Raw genomic sequence first — 26,538 nt, 5'->3', positions numbered from 1 at the left:
TTTCTGCATTTATTTTTGTTTCCTGTTTTTAGTTTATGTACTGACTAGTGGATCTCCCTATTGCTAGTGTCTTTTTCGGCTGTCTCCAAATTGTTGCACCATTCACTACTGTATATGTACCACAATGTTACTGTTAATAAACTACATTACATCAACTTTAATTTGATTCCGTGTCACATTCGGATGCAGAGATATTGCGTTAAGTATTCCTCGGGCGTCCCCGACTTCTTCTATCATTGAAACCACTCTATAAACACTCCTGGCACAAATAAGAACAAACTTTGAAAATTTCAGCTTACCTTCCATTTCCTATCCTTTTGGGTAAATTAAATATCAACTGCAATTTTATTTTATGTGCTTGCATAAATATATTTATTTAAAAATATAAACCTTACAATACAATTAATATTTATAAACTAATTACTCCGGAGGATAATGTGTGTTGATGATGGTCAAAATCTTCTGAATTGTACTAGCGTGTAAATTGTGCTTTTCCTTATCAGCGAGCAGATCAAAAATATTAAACTCCGACGCATCTCCGGCATTGTTCGCGAAACTCCGGCTTGGAATATCGTAGTATGTAATATACGATGTTAGTTTTTTGTTATCACAGTTTTCACCTGATACAACATGACTATTTTGGATGTAGGAATTGAGATTTTTTCCCAGTTCGTGTTCCCACGAATCGAAAATGAATTCCACTCTTTGCTTCAGGGAGATCGCAAACTCGTTTGAGATTAGCGGTTCTGTTATTTTGTACAGGTTTTCGGGATCGCCTTCAATGGCCTCGTTGTAGCGTGTGTTGTGGTTGTCTATGTGGGCAAAGAGTAGCTTCAGCTGCCAGATGTGGTGGATGTTGGGATTCTTGGGAAGGATGTGAAGAATCTGGAAAAAGATGAAAAGTATATAACAAATAATTTAATAATTGAACCTGACTGGCCAGTACTATGTTTATTACCGAAACCCTCTTAGCGCCAGAGAACTGATCAATCGGCACACACAGACTCTACTAAAACGCATACAACGCAATGCAAATACTGACACATAAGAGAAAATGACTAAGGACAATAATTTATGAAACAAAAATCCAATAAGAGTAACATTTTGCCATCTAAATAAATATTTTCACAAATGCCAGTAACCAAATTCATTGAAGTGAAAAAATGTAAGAAATAATGAGTTACAATTTGTGTTTGAAGAACATACAACTAAATTTGAATCACAGCAAATTAAAAATTAACTTACTTTGATTAAAGTCATCCAAACTGGTAAAATAGACATTGTATCTCTGATGACACACTCGTATGTGACGACGGCTAATATCTGAATAAACTCTCTTTCTTCTTTAAGGTGTTTATCACAGACGCATTTGCTGTCTATCCGGAACATTGTCTTATACTCGGCAGAGTTGATTCTGCTGCTCCTCTTTCTGAGAATAGCGGCTTCGGGCCTTTCGTTCTGTTTAAAAACCTTTGTAACACCAGCAAAATAGCAAGCGCTGCATAGGTTTGTGGAATATATCTCATCGCTTTTATAGCCCGGAGTATTCTTTACGTTTCCCGTTAGGTTGTTAAATAAGGCATTTCCTAGGGCGTCGAAGAGGTGGTGCTTCGTGAAGTTGACAGTCTCTTGGTTGGTGGAGAAGGCCAGGATGTTGTTCGGTTTGGCCGACCAGACATTAGACTTCTCGGTGGTCAGCATCTGCGCCAGGAGGCTCTTAAAGCCTTGAGGATCTTCGAGGTATGAGAGACAGCCAGCTTTCTGCTTCACGTCAAGGCAGGATGATTTTTCTAGGAGGGACCTGAAAGATATACATACAAAATCATGATATGAAAATGCATAACATTGTTATTTATTTGATGCACCAAATCAAATTTTTTGCTATTCTCTGCAAATTTCAACAATCATAGCTCACTGTTTGACTTTTTTTACAGCTTCAGACTAACAAATTTTTTACTTTACGCAATGTACATTTATATTTCTTAATAATTTTTAGTAAGCGATATTTAACATATTAAAAATTACACTAGAGAAACATTTTAAGGAATATGATTATATCAGAGGTTTACGTGATTTTTTTAAGAGAAGACACTTAATATTGTTTTTACATGGGGAATACATTTTACATGGGGGGTTGGAAAAATTTAGGATTCTAAAAAGAAGGGATATTACCATCACGCATTGTTGACCGTGTTAATTTCAAAAACGTGGTAAAAAGGAGGTGTAAAAATAGAGTTACCGACTGTATAAAACAAAAAAATTCTTATGAAATTCAACAACATTACTCACAAAAGTTGATCCCAATTCCTATTCCTCTTGAATACAATAGACCAGTATCTATCGTCAGATATTCTGACCTCCTTGAGCTTGCTGAGCTCAGGCAGCAGGCATGGCCCGCGCGAGCTGACCAGTCGGTTGCCGTCCAGTGTCACTACCTGCACGTTGGCATAGCACATCTTACCCGAGGAGATATCACGAGGAATCAACAGGCGAGGCTCCGCGGCCAGCACGTACAAGTGGCGGAATGCTTGAAGATGGTATCTGGAAATGAAAGAGGAATGTTTGAATGCGGATCGATGGGATTTTATTAACCCATTCCCTCCGAGCACCCACAATCTAGGGCCGCTGTCTTAGATGGCCTTCCGTCCGGGCGGCCATAATTAATATTTCAATGTTTCAATCAAAATAACTTTGGATGGGATGGATGAACAGCCTGAAAAATAATCACGTAGTAAGTGGGAGAATGCTCTTTATCCTTTTCTGAGGCAGAAAACCATCTTTCGGGTATAAATATATTTTTTACATTTCTTATGTTCCAATACCAATTAATCAATTAATTTATTGCATTGCACTACCGGTAAAGTAAAGGGACCAGAGGAACAGAGGAAAAATATCCCACGTGATGTCCAGGTCGCCAGAAGTATTTTTTAAATATTTTCCATGGCATCAGTGCCGGCCACAAACCAAATGGCGCCTGGTGCAAGTAAAAACCTCAAGGGCGCTGTGTTAGGTATTTGGGCCCCATACCAGCAAGAATATATAGAATACTGAAAAAAAACTTTAAAAGTTTCTTGATTATATGAGAACGCATGGTGAGCACTGGCGATTCATGCATCACATGGATTTGCTCTCTGAAAGGCGCTACGAAAGTCTCCAATCCAGCAGTAATGGGGCCTTACAGTAACAGCGTTGAAAATAATATATTATTTCTGTTAATTGTATTGTATTGTTTCTGTTGTATTATTAATTATTGTTACTTATTTTGGGAAAATTGTTGAATTGGGCCTGTAAAAAACCACTGTCCCTCATTAGAGATACACAATATTATATTAAACTGTAAGAACATAACACAAGCATCTTAAAAATGGAATAATACTGTCAACAACCACAAACAAATCGAGAAAGTTTAGACGTTTTACACTAACAAGGCGACAAGCCTCTGAAAGTCGGCACCATTGACGTCATGATTCGGCCAACCAATCACGGGCCGTATACAGCAGGCCATTTTTAAAATCAATAATTGTGAATGAAAATATTAAAATTTCACATTTTTAGTATGATAATCATAATCAGAAAAATAAACTTTAAAGCTTCAAATATTTTTAACGGTATTCCTAGTTTGTGAAAATAACCTATTGTTCATACCGAATAACTACTGCCAGGTTCGATATCACAACTTGCTCTATATTCCACATGGTAGATTGGATGTTCGAAGAGTGCTGTTAAATGAAATCTCTAGGCCTCTTGAAATTTTCAGCATTGGCCTTGAAGTTTTCATGAGTCATTTCAGACAAGAACTTTAAAATATAATATTGTTAAATTTTTAAAGTTATGTAAATTATGTCACATGTATTGTAATATGATTATAAATCTGTAACATACATTGTAAAAATAAATATTATCAGCACCTTGGCTCCTTGGCAAGTAAGTGCCCAGAGCGGATAACTTCAATTGCACCTGCATAAGGCCAGCCCTGCATTGCATAGCAATAACTCTGCAATGGCGAGACCATAGGTACTCTAGAATGCAAAACATCCCACACAGCGCCCTTGAGGTGTTTTTGCACAAAAACGGCGCTATACAAGTCATCCAAGTATTATTATTATGATGTCCAGTTCGCCTGTTAAAAGCATATTTCTTTAAATATTTTCCATTTCTAGAACGCATTTAATTGCACTACTCTACAATAGCACAAAAATGGGTCTTTCAGAATGTTAAATATCCCATATGATGTCCAGGTCGCAGGTGAAAAATATCTCCAGTATGTTAAATATCCCACATGATACTCAGGTCGCCAGTTAAAATTAACTACAGAAATATCCCACCTATTGTCATTGCTGTGCAAGGGAAACTTGGGAAAGAAGGCACACACCAGTGCGGCAATGGCCTCCTTGCTGGTGCACAGCGTGTAGCGGCCTCCGCCCAGGAACAGCAGTCCCAGGGCGGAGTGCACAGCCACCTGGGAGCCATAGTTCAGCGAGCTGGCGCTAGGGCCCACCTTGGAGCGCTGGTAGCGGCAAAGACGCATGATGTCCAGGTCACCAGTGCCCGCCATCACCTAAAAACAAAAACTCACATATTAAATACTTAAGAGCAAAATAAGAAAACGTGGGAAGTAAACTACATTTTCAAGTACCTACAATTGTGAGACATAGTGCCTAACATAAAACGAAGAAACAAAAATGGACTGGACATGTTGAAAGAATGCCATATGACAAAACACAAAAATTATGACCAGTGGGTTCCCCGGCGGAAGCGACCTAGTGGCAGGCCAGAGAAGATGTGGATAGACTATGTGGAAGCGGATTGGAGCAGGACAGGAAGGACTGAGGAATGAAGGCAAATAGCAAGTGGAGAGTGTTTGTGGAGGAGACAAATCCCACCCTGGTATATACCGCTACATTTTAGAGTTCATCAGACCTGAATATGGAAAATTTTACATGACCAAGATTTCTACCTAGCGAGCTTTATTCTCTGTTTTGTCGCATAGATCATGTTAAAGCGCTACAGAATGCCAAATTGGGCATAAGTGATGTTATAAAATGAGCTCAGTGATAAGTGGAAAATTTACCATAGCAGCACTGATGAGAATTAAATTCAGACACGTCTCAGTAGTGGCTTTCCCCGCCAATTCTCCGATACTCTTAGAGCCAAACATTATCATCTTCTTCACATAAAACAAGATGGTGTCCCGAGCATCCTGATTGGCTGACCCGGCGAACCGCAAGCCAATGGAAAAGCAGGCACCGGCGACAATGTTGCAGTAGACTTGGCTGAAATAACAATACAGGATATTTCAATTCCCGAGTTCCGTGAGGCGTATGTGGGGCAAAACCATGTTACAAATATGGAGATTCGAAAAGATGCAAGGCTGAAGAAAGCATAGTGAACAATATTAAGGAAGGAACTCTTAGATGATTAGAAGATGTGGAGCTGACAAACAGAGAAAGGAGAATATGTATATGAGGCGAAAATTAATGGTAGAAGAAATCAGGGACGCCCAAGGAAGACATGGCATGACCAAGTGCATTAAATACTTGAGTCACGAGTCTGAATAGCAGAAGGGTAAGTATTATGAGATGATGTAAGAATGTAAGAAGATATGTGTGACAAGGCAGAGTTGTGTGGCAATCCATCCTTTCTGCCTACCCCTGAGGAGAAATGGCAAGATGGTTAGATAGTTAAATGTTTTCAATATGCCATACAAAAGTTTGTTATTTATGTATATTACGTATACACCCATATGGACTTTTACAAACATGTGATATGTATACATAATAATTTAGTGGAAAAGGAAAAAAAAAAGCTATTTAAATTATATAGAACCCATGCAGAAGAATAGTTATTTGGTTAACATGAATTATTATTATTATTGAGGTATGCTATTATAGCCTTCTTCTAACTATATTCCGTGCAGTTGAACACATCTACTATTTCTGCGAAAGTATTGCCAAGTGAATGCAATCTATATATTAACATCTAAATGACTCAGTCCTGATATTGTCGTTGCAATGGTTAGCAATACATAGTTAGTAAATCTGGGCTCTCCATAATTCCATTAACAATTTTAAAAATAAAAGTCGAGTCGGAAACAAATCTTCCTGAGAGTTTTAATAATGAGAATGAAGCCAAGCATTTTAATCCTTTATTTTAGTCATATAGAATCAAAGGCAGAACTAAAAAAAATTCATAAAATAAAATAAATATGCCATATTATTCAGGTCATAATGTGCGTAAAAATGTTAAATTTGTTATCTAAATCGTATCTCTATGGTATTAAAAATTATTTGAAAATCGTGTTTGGTATCAAAGTAAGAATTTTGAATCAAATGCAGAACTATTTCAGAAAGATTTCAATTGATTCTGGATAGTTTTGCCTTTGATTCTAAACAACTCATTTGTTACTGTATTGATGTAAATTAATGATACTTTAAATTTGGAATTGAAAATAATGCCAAGATTATTCATTTCACTGACAGAGGTGAGGGAAACATTGTTAATTTTATATTGATAGTTTGATTTATTCTGAAAAAATATTGTTGATTGTATATTGATATTTAAAAGGTCGATTTATTTTGAAAAATCTTATTATGTGGCATTCACTAATGTTTAGATAAAGTTAATTTTGCACCAATCTTGTAATTTATTTGAATGTGAATAAAGTTGTCTATAATTTTTATAAATTTAAATAATTTAGTGAGTTTAGATCATCGGCGAAAGCAATACTTCAACATTATTATCAAATACAGTAACGATATCATTAATAAACAGTAAAAAAGTGTTGGACCTAACGGCGACCCTTGAGTTACACCGCTTGTAGCCTTGAATTTGAATGAGAGGTTAGAATTATCTGTTACTTGAAGAATTCTACTCGTTATTTAGCTCTTTATCCATTTTAATAATTTCTACTCTGAATTTGCGTAGTTTATTGAAAAGAATTTTATGGTTTACTTCGTCAAATGCTTTTACGAAGTCGGTCTATGATTATTATTGATGATTTCAAAGTGGAAGAGACAGTATTTAGAAATTTAGCGATGTTTGGACTAGCTGGTTGGTTGAAAAACTTTGTGATTTTGTGAAGCCCGAAATTTTAAAGAATTGTGTGTATTTTAAATATTCTGTGAAGGTATTCTCACTTCATTGCCTCGTAATCAATATCATTGTGTTCATCGTTCGGTCTGACGCAGCAATACGGTTTGATGGATTCTGGTACGTAGTCTTCTACCCACTCTTCATACGGCTCTATGTGTTCCCACAGAATAAGACCTGCAAAACAGAAGCAAAGTAAGTGTGTATAACTCGGGACCTGGAAATTTTGCATTATTCTTATATTCACCTGAAATTGTGAATTTCGCATTATTAGCGTTTAAATGTAACAATTCGCGTCATTCGCATAAAAATTGCATTACACCAAAATGCGAATTTTTTAGGTCTCTAGGAATTGCAAGTAAGGTTCCATAGTTCAAATCACAATATTCTTCTTTATGTCCTGTATTGTAACACATATAAATGATAATAACATAGAAACCAAATGAAGAAAAAAAAAAAGGTAATGAAATTAACCTTTCGTTATCCAAAAAAATCCTTTCGTTAAACATTCTAAGGTCGAGTTTCAAACTCGATCACATAAAAGTGATGATCAGCACCATTTTGAGATTTAAACTCCCCGTCAAACTTAAATTGTGGTCAGCTGACAAGCATTTGATCTGTGGGACTACTATATTACTCCCCACATGTGGCAATACTGGCGCGAAGTAATCCGCTGCTAAACGCAAGCGAACATGACAAGACAAATCTTCATTCCGGTTTTAACGTTCGAATCAACTGCCAGTCTTACCTTCTTTCTGCCACCGTTTCATAATTGTAAAATCGTCCTCACGAATAAACTATATCAATCGTGCAGCCACTCGTTTCAATCTCCCATCTCCTGAACACCGTTTATGGATTTGAAAGGCAATTTACAACTAATTACAAGCCCTACACAAGCCCTTTCTACAGATCAAAAGCTGAAAACGCCCGATAATCAATTTTTAAAGGGCACCGTTAGAAATTAAAAAAACAAAAAGGCGCCGATTGCCGATTTAGTAGTCATCAAATATGATAGATTTTGAAACACCCCAACCATAATACATTCAGGTTTTTTAACTGATAAATATACATAAATAAATGGGCGACGTCAAGAGGTTCCTTATTATGTAATAGTAGTGTTATAGCTTCTGATTTAATGAAATGAACATTACCTCTTGCAATAACCCTCAGAAGTAGTAAATCGGGCCGCACATGGTTCAGCAGATAGTGTGTGGCGGGTGGTTCGAACCACTTGGCCACCTCCAAGTTGCCGCTCTTCATGTACAGCATGCCCAGGGCCAGGGTAGAGCCGGGGGCCGTGACATCCACATTTACAGTGGGGCCCTCACGGATTTGGAACGATGGCAGCTTGTACTTCTCTCTTTGGGAACCTGGGAAGATGAGTAAAGGTTTCTACTATGAATCATTGAGTCTTAATTAAAATAAGAAAGTATGCAGAATTAAAATATACATACGCATTAGTCATTAACTTTGTCCAGACTCCAAGAAGACATTAGCTACACAAGTGCGAACACATATCAGGCAATAGATGAATATTAATACATAGTAACGATTCAATATATTTTAAAGTCACAAATGATTTCATACACTTTACTCTGCCTTTTGATGGTTTAATTATGTATTTGCTAGTTGGGAATGGCTCACTTGCTTTGCTTGGACCGTATGGACGAAGATAATGAGTTTTAATGAGCTAATGGGTTAGTGAACAATGTTAAAAAATCATCACTTCTGATCTTTAAAGCAAATACTGGTCTGGCTGTCATTCCGTCCATATGTCTCGGCGGAGCTAATCTCAAAATCTGTTCCAATCAAAATGTACCAGTGGGTCATCAATCCATTTGCAAGATTCAAAAGTACACACCTGGCACTAACAGAGGAGGAAATGATAATAGATCTAAAAAACGACCCTGTGCACAAAGCCTCGTTTTCTAAGGTCAAAATTTTGGTAAGAATTTTGGATATCGCGTTGGAGTGAATATCCCGGATTGGCTACAACAGCAATTAAATCTGTTACTGTTTGGATCATTGTATCTTAGCGAATTTGGTTTTCAGCGCTTGTGGAAATGAAATCCAAAAACGATAGCAGTTACAGATGGTAGATGAGGAGTAATGTCTTTGTTTACGCCTATGGAAATGAAATACAAAAAACGAGAGCGGTTACAGGTGGTAGATGAGAAGTAACCTGTTTTAAATAATTTAGAGCCGCGTTTTGACATAATTTTTTCGAAAAATCAATATTATCGTTATCACTAATTAAATAATTACCAAAAAAATGTTGCCCACACTATGGAATTCCTTTATTCATGTTAGTCGAGTACATTTAATTTTTAAAAGCATTTTTATTTAGTGTACCGTGAAGTAAAAAAGTTTGGCCGACACTGATCTGTACAATTGGAAATCATTTTATCAAACTTTTGAATCCACATTGCAGTATGTCCGAGCCACACGAGGCTAGTATTTCAAGCCAGGACAGCATGCTATTGCTACTAATCTAGCAAGCTAGTAACTCTAACTCTAAACAGAACTATATTACATTTATATTTAAGTTAGTGAGAAACTGGTAGGCAAACATCTCAAGCCAGGATATTTTAATAGAATGGGGTTCTATTATTTGAGCTAGTAGCGCACCCCACCATCCAAATTATTATCTGGCTTTACATTTAGCTACGTGTATGTTGATTCTTCTACGTAAGCTCTTCATTTATCACTACAGACATGTTGTTACCTTTCGGGGGTTTAGGATCACAGGGGCCTATCTACAGAAACTTAGTTTTGAGTTAAACGCAAATAAAGATTGACATGTTCATATGCCCAACTGTATGCACGACCGATATGCACAGCTGTATCTCTTAAACGAGCCAGAAGATTAAGTCAGGATCTTGTCAGGAGAGGACGCTGGCATAGTAGGTTGCTATCCTAGCTTGAAATACTAGCCTCGTGTGGCTTGAGGATTAGGAGGGTTTTGTAGACCTGTAGATGTTTTCCCCCACGGTAGTATGTGCGTTTTTACCTGTGAGTGGTCTCTTCCTGCCCCCGAGCATGTAGTGTGAGAGTGAGGGAGCGAGGTGTTGAGGGGCAGACTCGTGGGCCCCCAGTACCACCAGCCCCAGGGCCAGGCCAGCCGCCAGTGCATAGCCCTCTCGCTCCGAGGAGTTCTCCATCTCCGGGCCGGGGGGGCGACCTGTATACAGACATATAACATATTTACAAATATAATATTACTCTTGATCACTGGCAAAGCGAAGGCAGGAGAAGCAGAAGAAGATCATCAATGCGTTAAGAGTCATCAGACATCTCAAGAGTCCGGAATATTGGTATCTGCGGCTCTCTATTGGACCGTGAGGAGTGGAGGAGCATGGTTCACTAGAGAAATTGGAGTGGGGGTCACAATCCTCAGCAATGACGCAACGGCTAAAGAAGATGTTAGTATAGGATGAAAACTGAGTGATAAACTAAGTGTAAGTAATATATATCCAAGAGTATGTATTTATCTTATTTATTTATTGGCTCGCCAATGGAATACATCACATAATTTTAACAGTAATTTACATTTATGCATGGTTATAACGATGTTTCTAATTACAGGTGAGCACAACATTGAAAAGGGAAAGGGACAATCGAGAATGAAAGAGACAGATTGATAGGTTGTAGGTAATATAAGCGTACAACAGGTTGTCTTGTCCTTTCATAGCCAGCCACCATTACTTGTAACCTCATCAGTAGTAGTAATTATATCAACCAACTACCAGTTTCATTCTCCACATCATCATCAAGCATTTTATTGGATACTAAAACACTTTTGTCATCGTCCTAGGTGCTGTAGTTACAGTAAGCACTACCACAAGACCATATTCGTGTAGTCTACCGCTGAGGGCTCCGCTGTAATCTCTCTTTCTGTTAAATGCTTTATTTATGAGATACAGTGAATGTTACAACAAAACTATCAGCGGTTAAGCGGAATGCTTTTATTGCACTTCGCCTTTTCTCTGAAATGTACAGAGTTTAAAACATTTAATAGATTTGTACTTTTGGATGCTTAATGTAAAATAACTGGCCAATTGACCAAAATATTAGTAATATTATGAGGAATGATAAATATAAGACTATCCAATAATTGATAAGGAAGATTGACAAAGCAGATGAAGATGCCTCTCTTCATGGCTTCGTAATCCATTTGACCTGTACAAGTGAAAATCTAGAGTTTTTCCGGAGAAAAGGTCAACAGAAAAATAAGTTTTTGGCTGTTTTAATTAATCGTTACAAAATTTAACTATAATTTTTCTTGTGGATGCCCGTCAGCTGGTGATGGAGTGACCTAAACTAGCAGAACTCACCAATCTCACTGAGCAGCACCTGCGTGATGTGCGTATGTGCCGTGCCCTGGTACAGCAGGCCCACCCCTAGTAGGGCGGCCACCTGGATGTTCTGTGGGATGTCCAGCTCGATGGAGGTCGGGGGCAGCAGCGCCTCCACATGGATGCCCATCAGCTTGGTTATCGAGATGTCCATGGTGCCTGAAACAACAAAAAATGTAGCAGTTTCAGGGTCTGCGACAACATGGAAAAACTGGCTGCTCTTGAAAGCAGAGCGCAAACCACAAGCCCTAGATAAGACAAAGCAAAGTTTGGTGAGGGCTTCACAACTGTAATCTGATTTCAGTGATTCTGCAAAATTACAGTTGACGTTTTAAGGTGACGTTTTAAGGTGACGTTTGAAAAATCGATGTGTCAGCAATCTACTTTTTTAACTAATTTCACAAATTTGTGAACCCTTCGGAGAAAGGTCTGCTTGAAATCTGACAATTTCTAGAACTTAGCAACTTTCGAAAATGGCTGTATAATAATTATCAAGTATCAAAGACATATATATTGCGATATCATTTATTCTTCACTATGAATTTTTACAAAGCGATATCTCAATATTAGAAGACAGTAAGATGTACCATGGAAATTGTGTGTACATAATATTTTTTTATTACAAGTAAATTATTTAACATTACAAATGATAACAATATGCACACTTTATTTTTGACTTACTCCATAAGTTGAGCTCCAGGAGCTCGTGTTTATGGGAGGAGTATTTACCTTTAGAGTAAAATAATGTTCTAATGATTTTTTTAAACAATAATCAAAAACTTATGAAATAAATACAAACATAATATTAACATAGGTACACAAATTAGAAAAATAGTTTTTTAAAGACAATTAAAACAATATATCTTTTTACAGAAAGTAAGCCTAAGAAAACTATGGGTTATATGTTACATTACCTCTGTATGTGGCGGCAATACCAAGCAGCAATCCAACACTAGTCATCTCATGGCATTTGACCAAGTATTCATACACATTCATGAATGCCATGTCCTTAAGGTGGCCATTCAATCCCAAAGCCATCAGGAAGCCTGCATGCTCGGTCGGTAGTTCTTGCGCGTTGCCCACCTAAATTTTTTTTTAAACTTTTGTAAAATGGGTGATAAAAACTTGTACAGTTGTTCAAAAGGTTAACGACTAATAGTTCTTGTAGTAAAAAGGGCCAAGCCGCTCATGTGAACACCTGATTTTTTTAATAAATATAATGGAAAATGAATGAGATAATGTATAATTATTTTTTCTTCTGCCTCTATCTATATTTTCCAAAGTATTTCTCAGTGAAAAGTCAAAATAAAACACTGTTTATGAAAGCAGATAAAAGTCTTTTCATATTTTAGTATTCATAATTAACATGTCCTTGCTTATATTATAACAGAGCGTATCTAAAAATATTTTAATGGTTTGAATCGACAAACAAATGTTTTGGTCAATCACCGCTCCTTTTGCACAATGCTTGGTAACAACGCGTATCAGTATTAAAAATTAAGAAGTAAAAAAAGTTGGAAAGGTAGTTTTGTATTTTTTGAAATACACGGTGTTATAATATAAGCTATGATATGCAATTAAAAATACTAAAATTTTGAACGCAAACATAGATACAGTTTGAAAAGTCAACTTGCCAATGGTTTTCATTGTGTTAACTGGAATTACTAATTTGAATAAAACGAAAAAACACATTTAATTAGACATATGTATCGTAAAAATTATTGTCATTTCACTTTCCTTTTCGTTTTATCAAAAAATTTGCAAACCTATATACAAATATTTTTCATATACTATATTTATATTATTGTTGTTTGTTATTTCAAGTACTATATTTTTAATTATTATTTTTTTGGTAAACTAATGTTTTTAAGACAAGATTTTTTTATGCATAGCACAAAGGGTAACAATTATTTTACAAGCAATAATTATTCGCCTGAAACACTCATCCACATTGAAAAATCTCCTGATAAAAGATACATGACGCCAACGGGTCATGTATCTTTGAATGTTTTATGTCAACATGAATGAAACACTAGTATATATTGAATCATTTCGCGGGTAAGAGATAAGCCGCCATAGCTCAGTGGTCAGAGCTGTCGACCGGAAATCGAAGGGACACGGGTTCGAGTCCCGTTGGCGTCATGTATCTTTTATCAGGAGATTTTTCAATGTGGATGAGTGTTTCAGGCGAATAATTATTGCTTGTAAAATAATTGTTACTATATTATTATTTAAAAATTTAGAAAGCATCTATGGCACACCTGTAAATGCAAATACATACAAAGCATGGTGTTCTTTCTTTCTAACACTGTTTAAATCATATACAGTAGAACCCCGTTAATTCGAACCCCGATAATTCGAAAAAACGCGTAATTCGAAATTTTCGCCAAAAAAATTTCCGCAGAAAAATTTTTTCATACAAAAATTTTTTTAATTCGAAATTCGTTAATTCGTAATTCGAAATTTATTTTTGTCCGCGCACGAAAATTTGTTCGTGTAATTCGAAAAAAATTGATTTTTTCGTAAATAAATCATAATATTTCGTAAATCTGAATCTAAAAGTCAGCCGTGGCGGTAAAACGCCGAAAAATGTATTTTTACGTGGTTATATATCATCCTAATAAGTATTATTATTTTGTAAATCTGAATCGATTTACACTGGAATGTCATACTTTTTCAAATTTATTTCGAATATCCGAGTTTGAAGGGCCGAGAAAATACGTTTTACGCGGATATATGTCGTAGTTTTACGAGTTTACACCAAATATTTGAATTTAAAGGGTTGGCCGCGACGAAACTGGCCGCGAAATTTCGATTTACGCGTAAATGTATCGTATATTTACGAATTTATTTCGAATATTTGAATTTAAATGGCCCGCTGCGACGGAAATCGGCCGCGAAATCTCGATTTACGCGTAAATATATCGTATTTTTACGAATTTATTTCGAATATCTGAATTTTAAAGGGCCCGCCGCGACGGAAATCGGACTCGAAATTTTAATTTACGCGGAAATATATCGTATTTTTATTATCTTTACTTCAAATATCCGAGTTAAAATACGGCGCGACGGAAATCGGCCGAAAAATTTCGATTCACGCCGAAATATGACATATTTTTACGAATTTACTTCAAATATCTCAACTTAAAAGGACGGCCGCGACGAAAAACTGCCGATAAAATTCGATTTACGCGGAAATATTTAATATTTTTACGAATTTACATCAAATATCTGAATTTAAAGGGTCGGCCGCGATGGAAATCGGCCGTGCATTCTCGATTTACACGGAAATATATCGTATTTTTGCGAATTTATTTCGAATATCTGAATTTAAAGAGCCGGCCGCGACGGAATACGGCCGCGAATTCTCGTTTTACGCGGAAATATATCGTATTTTTACGAATTTAAATTCAGATATTTGAAATAAAGGGCCGGCCGCGACGGAAAATTACCGCGAAATCTCGATTTAAAAAATACGGCGCGACAGAAATCGGCCGAAAAATTTCGATTCATGCCGAAATATGACATATTTTTACGAAAAACTGCCGATAAAATTCGATTTACGCGGAGATATATCATATTTTTACGAATTTACATCAAATATCTGAATTTAAAGGGTAGGCCGCGACCGAAATCGGCAGCGAAATCTCGATTTACGCGTAAATATATAGCATTTTTACGAATTTATTTCGAATATCTGAATTTTAAGGGCCCGCCGCTACGGTAATCGGCCGCGAAAATAGAGAAATAATTGGTATTAATACGAATTTACAACTAAAATACCACCCGGATTTGAAGAGGCGGCCGAGAAAATCGATTTACGGACTTTTTTTTTTTTTTTTTTTCGTAAAATTTCGAATTACGTGGGAATTCGTTAATTCGAAATTTGATTTTTGATGTTGGATTTCGAATTAACGAGGTTCTACTGTATATCACCATGTAGTACAACATGAGATAGCATGACTTTTATGAGTCCGTGTCAGGCTGTCAAGACTCCACGGGTGTTTGATGTCTAGTAGAAATATCTGCCAAAGTTGCTCTACGGGTACTCTGGATTTGCACACTACCTTTGGTTTGTTATAGACCACCCACGCCGAATCAATAGTGGAGTTTCCCATGGGCACCAACTTCAGCCCTGCAGCCACTCCATTGTGGAACAGTGGCCACTGGGACACGGTCGGCGAAACCTCAATATGTGTCAAGTCGATGACGGCGTTACGTGGGGGCGCACGCCCCGTGAGGCACAGCTTGGGGATGAACAGGGGCTCCGTGATCACGCAGGGGATGGAGCGGAGGGTCACCATGCCTCTGGAAATAGAATAAATAAGTTACACAAATAAAACTGTGAAATACAAAGTCAAACTCTCTTAAAAGATTTTCTAAAGGGCATGAAAAAAAAACTTCTTATGTTGAAAATCTTACACATATACGCCTTATTAAAAAGCATAGTGGAAATTTTATTCATTGGTTAAACGACCATGTATGTGAAAACCTTTCTTTGTAATAGAAACAGACATAAAATAGTTCATGGAAAGATATATGTACACATTACTTATCCAGCCAAAGAAAAAATAATAATTTCTTATTGAATTTTCCCAAAATGTTCTTTATATTTCTTCATTTTGAAGATGTCGTAAAAACCAATACCAATTTAGAAACTAGATAAAGTTACCTTTTAGATTATTTGTATTCGAAATATACTTTTTAAATTTGCAATTTTTTAATTTTAAAAATAAAAAAAATTTTTACCACAAAATTTTTGATTAAAACGTTGAAAAATCACATAATTCAAAACTCAAAAAACTAGAATATTTCAGGAATTTACAAGAAAACTGTCACTTCACTTTTTACATCGTTCATATAATAAAACAATTTTAAGTTGCTTGGAAAAATAACAACAAAAAAACTGAAATTTTCAATGTATTGATTGCACATGAAAAAACCTTTATTTTTTCGCTACATGTTTACCAACACGCTTGTTAGGTATTTATGTTTGAAAAAACATCACTTTAATGAAGTTCTTATAAAATATACCATCCTGGGAGAAAGTACAATTACATATATCCAATCTTCCAGTTATGTCCTAAATCCTGTATCTAAATTTCGCTAATAAACAATTAGTTAATGTTAATTAAGGGTTAATCTCAAGTGACCTACCGGGTATGTTACTGTATATTATATGTATGGTACTGTATATTATCTCCATATATAGTTAGTAATAACATAGAAATGTATTATATTTTTGTACAGCGCCTTTGAGGTGATTTTGCACAAAAACAGCGCTATACAAATCATCCAAATATTATTATTATTATTATAAAAATCTGTAAAAATGAAAATGTTCGTTTGTTCACAATCTTAAATCTCCATAAGTTCTTCACCAATTCATGAATATATTACAGAAGGCATTAAAAAACTGTTGACCTCACTTTGCAAAACACACGGACGGCCGGCATAGTCCAGTGGTAACGCATTGGACTGCCATTCCGAAGGTCGCGGGTTCGAACCCGGCGTGCGCAAATAAATTTTATTTGATTAATTTGTGTTATTTCACAATTAATTAATTAAAATAATATATAGTATATTTGCGGCACTTTCCAGAGTGGAAGATACTACCAGTATCGCCCTGGTGTAAGACCACCATTCAGAATTGAAACGTTGCTCCAAATGGCTTTAGCCGTGTTTAGTGACTAGATCTGAATAGCCAGGTACTTCCCCACCTTCCTCTTTCCCTTCCCCACTTACCTTCAGCCTCACAACATCCCCCAATTGGGGATGCCATAGTCTCACTGGCTCCAGACGGGAGCAGTTGGGACTCTTGTGAGGTATTCACTATAAAAAAAAAAAAAAAAAAAAAAACATCTTAGTGGGAAAAAGAAAATTAATGCGCATGCGTGATTTTGTGGTCAGTTTAAGATTTTTTTTATTAGTACTAACTCGAATCTAAACATTTACAGTGTTTATACAATGTATTACAAAAACACCGTTTAACGAATTGATTTTTTTTTTTAGTAAGTTTGTTTATGTATAATGTATGTGGGGTAAATTGACAAATTTTTGTTTCATATGTCCGGTAAAACAACTTCTTAACATGAAAACTCCTTATAAGTGGGTTTCACTGTAATGCAAAAGATGTGTAAGGAAGAATAATTCTGAAGTTTATGTGCAGCTAAATGAAGCTATGGGAATGGTAAATGAAATCTTCCCAGGGTTCAGTAACGCCATTTCTATGTGTGGTTATTATTTAACTCAATGATTGCAAAACGGAATGTATGAATGACAATGAACAGTAAGTAGGTACATATTATGTGTTAAAATTGAATGGATTTCAATCACTTCTGCTCTGACCATAGAATAACAGAAGAAGTACCATGTGGGCATGTTTTGTGATCGAAATATAGGCCCAATTTGGGCCTATATTTCGATACAAAACTATTTCACAGCGATTATGAAATTCAAATGGGATGGCGATATGCTATTTCAGGCAAATATAAGAGATAGACCGCTTGCAAAATGGTCTAGAACCAAAAGATATTAAGTCGGTGGCTTTTTTGTTTGTTTTTGTTTCCATTCAAATTTATATGGAAGGCGTTTCTGGTTTTCTTCTTCATTCCATGGCTCTGACCTTCGAAAAAAAAGAGTTCATTTCATTTGTAAAAACTACAAGACATTACCTTCCGACTGGCAGTGCCATTGTCCTATTGCACAGGGCCAAGAGATGTCTCTCTTGCTCCTCAATGAAGTCATGATCAGAGACTTCTGGTCGCTGAGTCAGAGCAATCGTAACTGGAATGGATGATTGCAGCATGTTGGCTAACTCAGCCACTCTGGAAATAAACAGATTGTAAATATGTACATATTTAATCTCACAACACAAATATCTTAGAATTGTTGCTTTGAAGGATTAGTGACTTCACCAAGTGAAATACTTTTCCTCACACTCGTGGTGATGAGGTGTCGTGAGACATTTTATTTACAGGCCAATATAACAGGCAGGTAGATACTGAGACCAGTAAATCATCCATTGGGTATTTACTTTGCTTCTTCAGGCTAGTTTAGCAGCCTATAAGATTCAAATGGTTTCAATACAATTTCGGACAATAAACAATGCCTTACCTGTGATCATCAGGAAATCGCAGCCTCAATATCTTAGTATCAATTAATTCTAATCCCGTCTTTTCTATTTCGTTGGTTTTCACTCCTCCAATGTTGAAGTTCTCAGGATCAGGATCCTTGTGCTGTGTGAACACATCCTCCTTCATGGAATTATCTGCAAAAACATATTATTTAATGTGAATATCCACTTTTTATCCATTCTAGATGAAGTTTTGTAAATTTCACACGAAACATACAAAGTGAGATAAATGCTTTACAAAACACGTACGTAATTTTTGTTGTTGTTGAAATTGCACTTGACACATGTGTGCGCTAGGCCATTAATATTTTGACTGAGCAAACCTTGAGTCCTCGTTTCCTCCGCCTCATCGCTATCAGAGTATTTGGCCCGTAAAGCCAGATCCTCCCGCATGATGAGAGAATAGGCCTTGTCAGGCCAGTCCACCGGAGGGTCAGTCTTGCAACGGGATATGGTGTTCAGGATGTAGAGATTGATAGCTGGCGGAAGTGTGCCTAGGTCTCTCAACGTATAACCTGTACAATTAGACAAACATAAACAGTGTTTTCACAAAAGGCAAACAATATCTGAGATAGCGTAGTTCAATTTGGGGAAGTTAAAAAAGATTTAGAATTACATACCAAAGAAAGTATTGGCATGAACTAAGCAAATTCTTTTCAAAGAGATTTTCACAGAATAAGAGGTAAATATCATGTAATTTGCAATAAAAAGAGAAAGGAAATAAACACACTAACTAACTAACCATTAAACCATTTCTCCGCAGGGGTAGGCAGAGAGGACGGACGGCCAAACAACTTGGTCTTGGCACACACTCCTTGCCTCATTCACATTCATACATCGTCTCATACATTCTCTTCTATTGTTCTAACTCTTGACATGGCCCGACTCAAGTATCTGATTCACTTGGTCGTGCCATGTCTGCTCCCGAATTCTGCTACCATTCACATTTGCATCGTATATTCTCCTTACACTCTTTTCTTCGCTCATTCGCTCTACATGCCCAAACCATCTAAGCGTCCCTTTCTTGATCTTACTCATCATGCTTACATCAGCCTTGCACTCTTTGCGGATCTCCACATTCCTCACACAATCATACATGGTTTTACCACACATACGCCTCAGGGATCTCATTTCAACAGCATTCAATATACTTTCATCCTTTCTTTGCCAGTTCCATGCCTCACTTCCATACATCAGGGTAGGTACCAGCACTCCATTGTGGACTGCTAACTTCGCTTCTTTGAACAATTTTTTGTTAGCGCCAACTGCGTTCAGTCCTTCATTAATGGAGTTACCTGCATTTACTCTTCTTTCAATATCTCTGTCAGCCTTCCCATCTCTCGTAAACATGCTTCCTAAATACACAACTCATCCACCTGCTCCAAGTATTCCTCATTCACAGCTATATTGCACACCGTTTTCGTACTCTCTCTTTCAAACACCATTATTTTAGACTTACTTACATTCATCATTAACTCATTCTTCATGCATACTTCGTTCATCCTAGACACGAGAGACTGCAGATCATCCATACTACATATTAGCAATTAAACATGTGTATATAGCTTTACGAACCACAGTTAAGTGATATTTTAATCAAGTTCCAAAACAATGCATACTGGGCACCACGTTGACCTCTATTGCAAGATTTAATAATTTAACCACGAAATGTGTTTCTCACAACACGCCTGTGATGCTACTATGAAGACTCAAGTTCTACAGATCACCAGAAAGGTACAAAAAAATCATTCCCGTAATATTTATATATACATATTCAAAAATAATATAATTAACCTTTCATGCAGATCATCAAAACAACTGCCTGCTCTATGTTGGTCAGGTCAGTGTATGCGGTGCAATCCTTGAAGCGGGGGGTGCTGCTGGCATTTACACAGTCCCTCGAGGACATCACAGGCTGCACTGCCCCGGGAATGCCATTGGCTATCAGACCGGTCACCTAAAAAACAAGAACTCATTATGAAAATGACATTGCGAGATAAAAATAATTACTTTGACATAAAAACTGTTCTTAGAAAAAGTCGTGCAATTTGCACGATGCCAGAGTTCACAGTTCATGAGTTGCACACAGGTTTTATACATTAAAAGTTAAAATATTGTGGATGTTTTGAACAGGAGAAAAAAAATTATAGAGTTTAGAGATCCTGCTCGAAAACCTTTTAATAATCACAGTGAATTCTTTTCATCATTGTTTTGCAAGAATCTAATGAAGTCTAGCAAGGGAAACATCGGTCTAATTTCCTATAAAAATAGAATGACGTACCTCAATGACATCTCTGCAGACAGCATTCACATTGTTCATATACGGGAACCACTGCTTATTGCTTCCTTTCATGAGCTGGAAGAGATGGCTGAAGATGCTCGGAGGATCAATAGTGAAGTACACGGGTTGGTTCAACCTCTTAGCATCCTGCTCCGAAATTTGTGAAGGTTTATTCTCCACCGGCATGGGGCAAATCATTGGGTAATCTTTCCAATAATGACATACGTAATTCGTCAATCTCAGATCGACACAAATCTGGTGTAAGAACTGCGCTAAAGATTCCATATCGTTGGATAATAGAATGTTCATCTTTAGCTCTTCATATACTAAGTGAAATGCATACAGAATTGGCAGCATGTACGGAAAAAGTAATGCATTCGTGTTGAAGTTTCTAACTTGCGTGAAATCGTCGGAGCTATCAGTATCCATGTCATTTGGTGCTTTTGATGACAATTTAGTAGGTCCGCTTAATTTGTGAATGTTATTGGTTGATTTTCCTTTCATCGTTGGTCTCTTATCGAACAAATTGTTAGGTTTTGTCAAGTTTAGCATAGATGCTAGAGTGCTTCCAACAGCCTCGTGGTGGTGGGAGTTCAGAAGATATTCCCAATCTTCTTGACTGCCATCACTCGATGTTCTTTGCTTCTTTGGCGCTACTTCGGGGATTGTTCCAGTGTCTGTTTGTTTTGTTAAAGGGAGTTTGGACGTGTCGTAACCGAGAAGGTTCAATATCAAGGAAACAAACATGGACCATTCCAGTTTTGGGCAGAGATCTTGAGTTCCAGGAGCGTTTCGAACGCCGTACCATTTTGATATAACCTAAAATAAGCAAATACTATTTAGCATTACCTATATACAATGGCAAATATTTTTAATTTTTATTTGTGGCAAAAAATATATATCTGTACCTGCATGATAATATCCTTTTGAAGAACTTGTTTCAAAGCATTTATGCATTTTAATATGAGAGAGCATGTTGTTAAATCTGGTAATGTTATGCGGTAGAATACCCCTTTTTCATATTCCAATGTCACTCTGTTACCAACTGGATCTCTCAAACACTGTAGACCTGGAATAATTTGAAAGATTAACAACCTAATTTCCGAAAGATCAGAAGAAAAATGATTTCATATTGCATTTTCACAATGTCTTAAACCTCTCAGACAAACACTTTTATTTACTTTGTGTTCCTTTGCGAACTGTCAAAACGTGAAAATTTTTGTGTTATTCACGAGTTTTGTTAAAAGCTTCATAACTCACGTTTTGGGAAACGTAGCCTCATTCTAAAAAAGGTTTTGGAAAGATTATGAAATTCACTATCGTATTGTTTTGTTATACGTAAATATTTGCGTTTCTAAATATACATTTTCTGAAAACGTCAAAAATATGTAAAAATCGCTGACCATTATTTCAAAGCTGTGAAAAATGTACTTTTTTCTGGGTATCGTAAAGAAATAACACTTTATATATTGAAGAAATATGATTAAAAACTATTAGTCACCTCAAAATATTAACCGTCCAAACTAAAATATTTTTAATAAATTATTTAGAAAAGCAAAATAAATTATGAACGAACAAGATGACAGATCCAATCGACTTAGATAATGCACCTCTACATTCCATAGATATTCTTGAATACAGACGCGTAGCGTTATTCATTATCGATACTCTGTTTTTTAAATCATGGCAATCCGTATACTAGTGATGGAAATAAATCGATTTTTGTAAAATCTCGCGCGTTTACGTGAAAAGACGTTCTAATGTCTTGACCGCTATTATCATATTTACGTCTTTTGACGTTCTAATGTTCTGAGTGGTTAAATATTAATGAGTAAATTACCTCCACTGTCCAAAGTTTTGTTTTCTAGTGAGTGCATCCCGTAATGTCGAGGCACAGGGGACAACTGATGCAATGCTGAATCATCAAGCAGAGGAATGTCTCGAGAATGACTGGTTGGTAACAAACTGCTTCTCCTAGGAAAGGAAGTATCAAACGCATTTGTCTGATTGTACGGAGACGTAATCAGTCCAGCTAACACGCCACCGATGTGAACTTTTCCCATCATACTTGTTCCAGAATATAAAATTATATTCCCCGAGAGATCAATGACCGCGATAGCGTTTAAAGTTGGCAATACAACGGCATCTCTTGCTGGTATCGATGTCACAACTCCAACAATCAGTGGTCTCTTTGCAGCTTCAACTGCATTTGAATGTGGTCTTTCAAGTCTTGCGATTTGGAGTTGCCTGTTTGCGTAAGATACCAAGAAACACAGATAATGTTGATTAGTGTGGTCAGTATGAAGGAATGTCTTTGTGGCTGCTGACCACATATTGACATTATCGCGAGGAACTCCTTGGGACTCTGTCCAAATATGCTCAAAGCAGAGGTCCGGATATAAAGGCTGAGTTGGTGAGACGGGACGAGCATTCGCAGCGAGCATGGAGCTATTAGAAGCTTGACCTATCGATGTGTGAGGTGATAGACCTAATTTAGTAAACAATCCAGCCATGGGACTTTCTGTTCTAGATTGACCGGGAGAATTGATCGTGCTCCCGGGCTTAGAAGTATAAGGACTTCCAGCCAACCAGCTCGCTGTTGTGTTTTTCTGACCATTTCCAGCGGTAGTTTTTTGTGATGTGCTGAATACTGAGTTTCCAAAGTTAAGATTTATTGAAGGACTTATCACGCTGTTAGTTTTATTCCAGTCACCACAAATTGAGTGACATTCCTCACTCGTAGCTTTCCTCAATGAAAACAAACTGTGTAGTCCAGTTTTGTTACAAAATACAAGGGCAATGCTCGGGTTCTGACTGACAAAAACAATCTGCATAGAACCGTCATTGTAATACTGAATTCCTCCATACTGGGAAGTTTTCATTAGTGCAGGAGCCATTTCGTCTAAAGGATGAGAGAGTGAAAAGCACGTCGGCAGTTGAACATCAATCTCGGCAGTTGACATGGCACAGAAGTTGTCTTGGGAAAGAGTATGCAAGTTAAGTTTTATCCCAGATCCCATGCTATTTCTATTACCCGTATTTTTACAAGTAGATGCATCGTAACGAGACCGGGAATGCAATACATTGTGAATGTACGAAGTATTCGCCGGAGGAGCTGCATCTTTTTCGAGCAATATTCCGTATTTCGTGCTCCAAACATTCTTAACTTGAAACTGAAGACTTGTGATGAAGTCTTGTCCATCTTCTGTGAATACTCTCAAGCTGGTTTGGTCCACGATGCAGATGCTGGGGATAGGATTTAAGCTTTCATCCTCAAAGTTATCTTTTATTTTAATGTCAGATTTTGTTTCAGCGATAAGAGAGTTGAGAGCGTCGTACATGAGTCTGTCATTGACGGTGGCGTGGAAATTACAGAAGAGAGCGTGTTTGATGTTAGATTCACACGTGTAGCATGTTACAGTCATACGAGATTCCGGGTCGTAGAGCTTTGAATCTGGATTTGAAACATGTCCTGGAAATATAGAAATACAGAAATACAAATTTAAACAAATAGACATTTAAAGCAATTCATCCCCTTCTCTAATACATAAATTTGTAATGTTTAAATAAAAACCTCTCCTTCATTACATTTAATATGAGTTGTAAAGAATATCAGCAATCTGTTCATAATACAGTCGAACTTGGTTATAACGATCACGGCAATAGCGAGTTTACGGATATAATGAGCAATTACAATACATTTTATAACAGTGATGTACAACTTTTATGGCAGAGGGGCCGCTATTTTTCAAACAGGCCGCGACCTGCAAGCAGATTTTTTTTGTTTTCGTTAAAGGGGAAGGGGGTTGACAGCCAAATTCAAGAGTTAAGGTTTCTGTTAATTTTTTGAATTTCGTGTTATGCAAACCGGTTCTTGAAATTTGGTTCCATTTAGGAAATGCAGTGTAAATTAGCCAAAACTCTATAAAAGAATGTTCTTAGTCAGGGTTTTCAAGAATTACCCCCAAACATTTAGATTTTTCTCTATAGCTAAGTGGGCCGTATGAAATTGACATGCGGGCCGCAATAATGGGGCCGCGGTTTGTGCATCACCAGTTTAGATTTTACAACCGAAAACAATAACCATCCCGAAAGCTAGTTATTTATGACAAGTGAGCTTTTACAAGCGGTACGATACGCACAAGCTAGTGACAATAAGACAATTAGTGATATTTTTATTGGAAGCCTTGAACCAGGTGATGATGTTACAATGCTTTGACTGTTTAGAAGAGGAAATTGAGAAGCATGAGAGCGAAATCTTTAAAATAATCATTGATAATAAATTTGAGTAATAAAAGTGTACTTTTCTATTATTATATTTTAATATGTACCTAATTGTATTTTGAAAATATACTGTACTTTTGCGAATATATTGATAGTAGAGGCAGGTAGGTTAGTAATACGACTTATAAAAACCTATTTTTGGATGTAACCATTAATGGCTTTAAGGAGCATTTTTAGTCAGTCCCCTCCTACTCATTGTAACTAAGTTTGACTGTAGTTATATTATAACACAATCAATATGTAGGTTATAAAAGTAAATAATTATTCTACCTCTTGACCAAATAGCCGTTTTCCCTTTAACATACAGCTCCTCCTCATAACAGCAGTCTAACTTGGGGTCCGGCATACTGAGCCGATCTTCTGGAGAGCCTATGGGACTAGGAGTCACCATGGACTTGGAGAAGGTATCGAGGCTGTTCCCGTACCTCGAGGAGCCAGGGAGCTGACTATCGCTGGCGCGGAGTTGCTGCTGCTGCTTCTTTGTGGAGGTGGACAGCTCCGTCTTGATGGAGAAGTCGTGCTTGAGTTTTAGGCTCGGGTTGTCGGGATCTGCGGAGCGCTGGGATGGCTGGGACTTGAAGGGTTGCGATGAGGTCACGGCAGTGGAGATTGTGACGTCCACGTCTAAATAATATTGTAAGTTATTTGTTGACATGTCGCATATATGAAAAGGGATAGATAATTTTAATGGAACATTTCTATGATTGTTTACCCCTTGAATTTTGCACTTAAATATTTTGTTTCTGGATAGTAATACATATATGATTCCTGCACTGTAAGCATGCCTTATGCGCTTACACAGAACTTTAAAAATGCGCTTATAATTACCGCAAATATTATTTACTCCACAAGGCAAAAAAATCAATGTATATTCTAAACAAAAAATTGTCTCAATTACCATTATGTTGATTTCTGGAGCTGTTAGCAAACATCTGCCGTACGCACCACCACTCATTCTGATTAGATTCCTGATCCTTCTGCAGATATGTGCAGTCGTTTTTGTCTGTGATTGCCACATTCTTTAGCTTATGGAGAAGAGACGTCTCTAGGGGGTACGCGTTGGTTGCTGCTGATTTCAGAACAGACCCTGGATGCCTTGAGATCGCTCGACGACCGTGCGGAACGAACTCCTGCAATAATAACGTAACTATGCATAATTTCACGTAAAAAGGCTGCCGTCGACAAGAAACAATCGGCCAAATATTTAACAAAAATTACAGCATTTAATGATTTAACCCGACTCTAGCAGAGCGGTTCTTTGAGCTTACCAACGGTTCTGAAGCAGCAATCATTTCGATATTTTCGTCATCCAGATTTGCGGATTGAATTTTCTTAAAAACGAAACAAAATAAATAATCATAACCCAAGTATTTGACACAAGCTTTTCAAATATC

General features: G+C 36.9%; 1 protein-coding gene across 1 annotated transcript; it reads right to left on the bottom strand.

The window, feature by feature from the left end:
• Positions 1–394: 394 nt before the first annotated feature.
• On the bottom strand, positions 395–26,538 carry shtd (anaphase promoting complex subunit 1). The gene is made up of 21 exons (XM_089642367.1): positions 26,413–26,538; positions 26,043–26,274; positions 25,415–25,768; positions 22,701–24,332; positions 21,769–21,929; positions 20,861–21,679; positions 20,374–20,536; positions 18,903–19,094; positions 18,561–18,714; positions 18,119–18,271; positions 15,512–15,752; positions 12,359–12,527; positions 11,424–11,603; positions 10,100–10,270; positions 8,241–8,459; positions 7,137–7,266; positions 5,072–5,273; positions 4,326–4,558; positions 2,290–2,541; positions 1,246–1,801; positions 395–885 (listed from the first exon to the last, which is right to left on the bottom strand). Exons 1-21 carry the CDS (start codon positions 26,434–26,436, stop codon positions 421–423), a joined length of 6,702 nt encoding a protein of 2,233 aa, XP_089498493.1. The 5' UTR covers positions 26,437–26,538; the 3' UTR covers positions 395–420.

Source organism: Hesperophylax consimilis, chromosome 18 (assembly GCF_061612785.1).
Source record: "Hesperophylax consimilis isolate HC1 chromosome 18, BYU_Hcon_1.0, whole genome shotgun sequence".
NCBI classification, from domain to species: Eukaryota; Metazoa; Arthropoda; class Insecta; order Trichoptera; family Limnephilidae; genus Hesperophylax; species Hesperophylax consimilis.
Note: the sequence above shows the minus strand (reverse complement) of the source record. Positions and strands in the feature narration are given on the sequence as shown.

Bases quoted from the DNA above. Each gene is read 5' to 3' on its own strand.
- shtd (XM_089642367.1), bottom strand. From the start codon at position 26,436: ATGATTGCTGCTTCAGAACCGTTG. The intron at 21,930-22,700 runs GTAATTTACTCA...AAATTATTCCAG, and splicing joins CAAAACTTTGGACAGTGGAG to GTCTACAGTGTTTGAGAGAT. The intron at 2,542-4,325 runs GTGGGATATTTC...TTTCATTTCCAG, and splicing joins TTGCACAGCAATGACAATAG to ATACCATCTTCAAGCATTCC.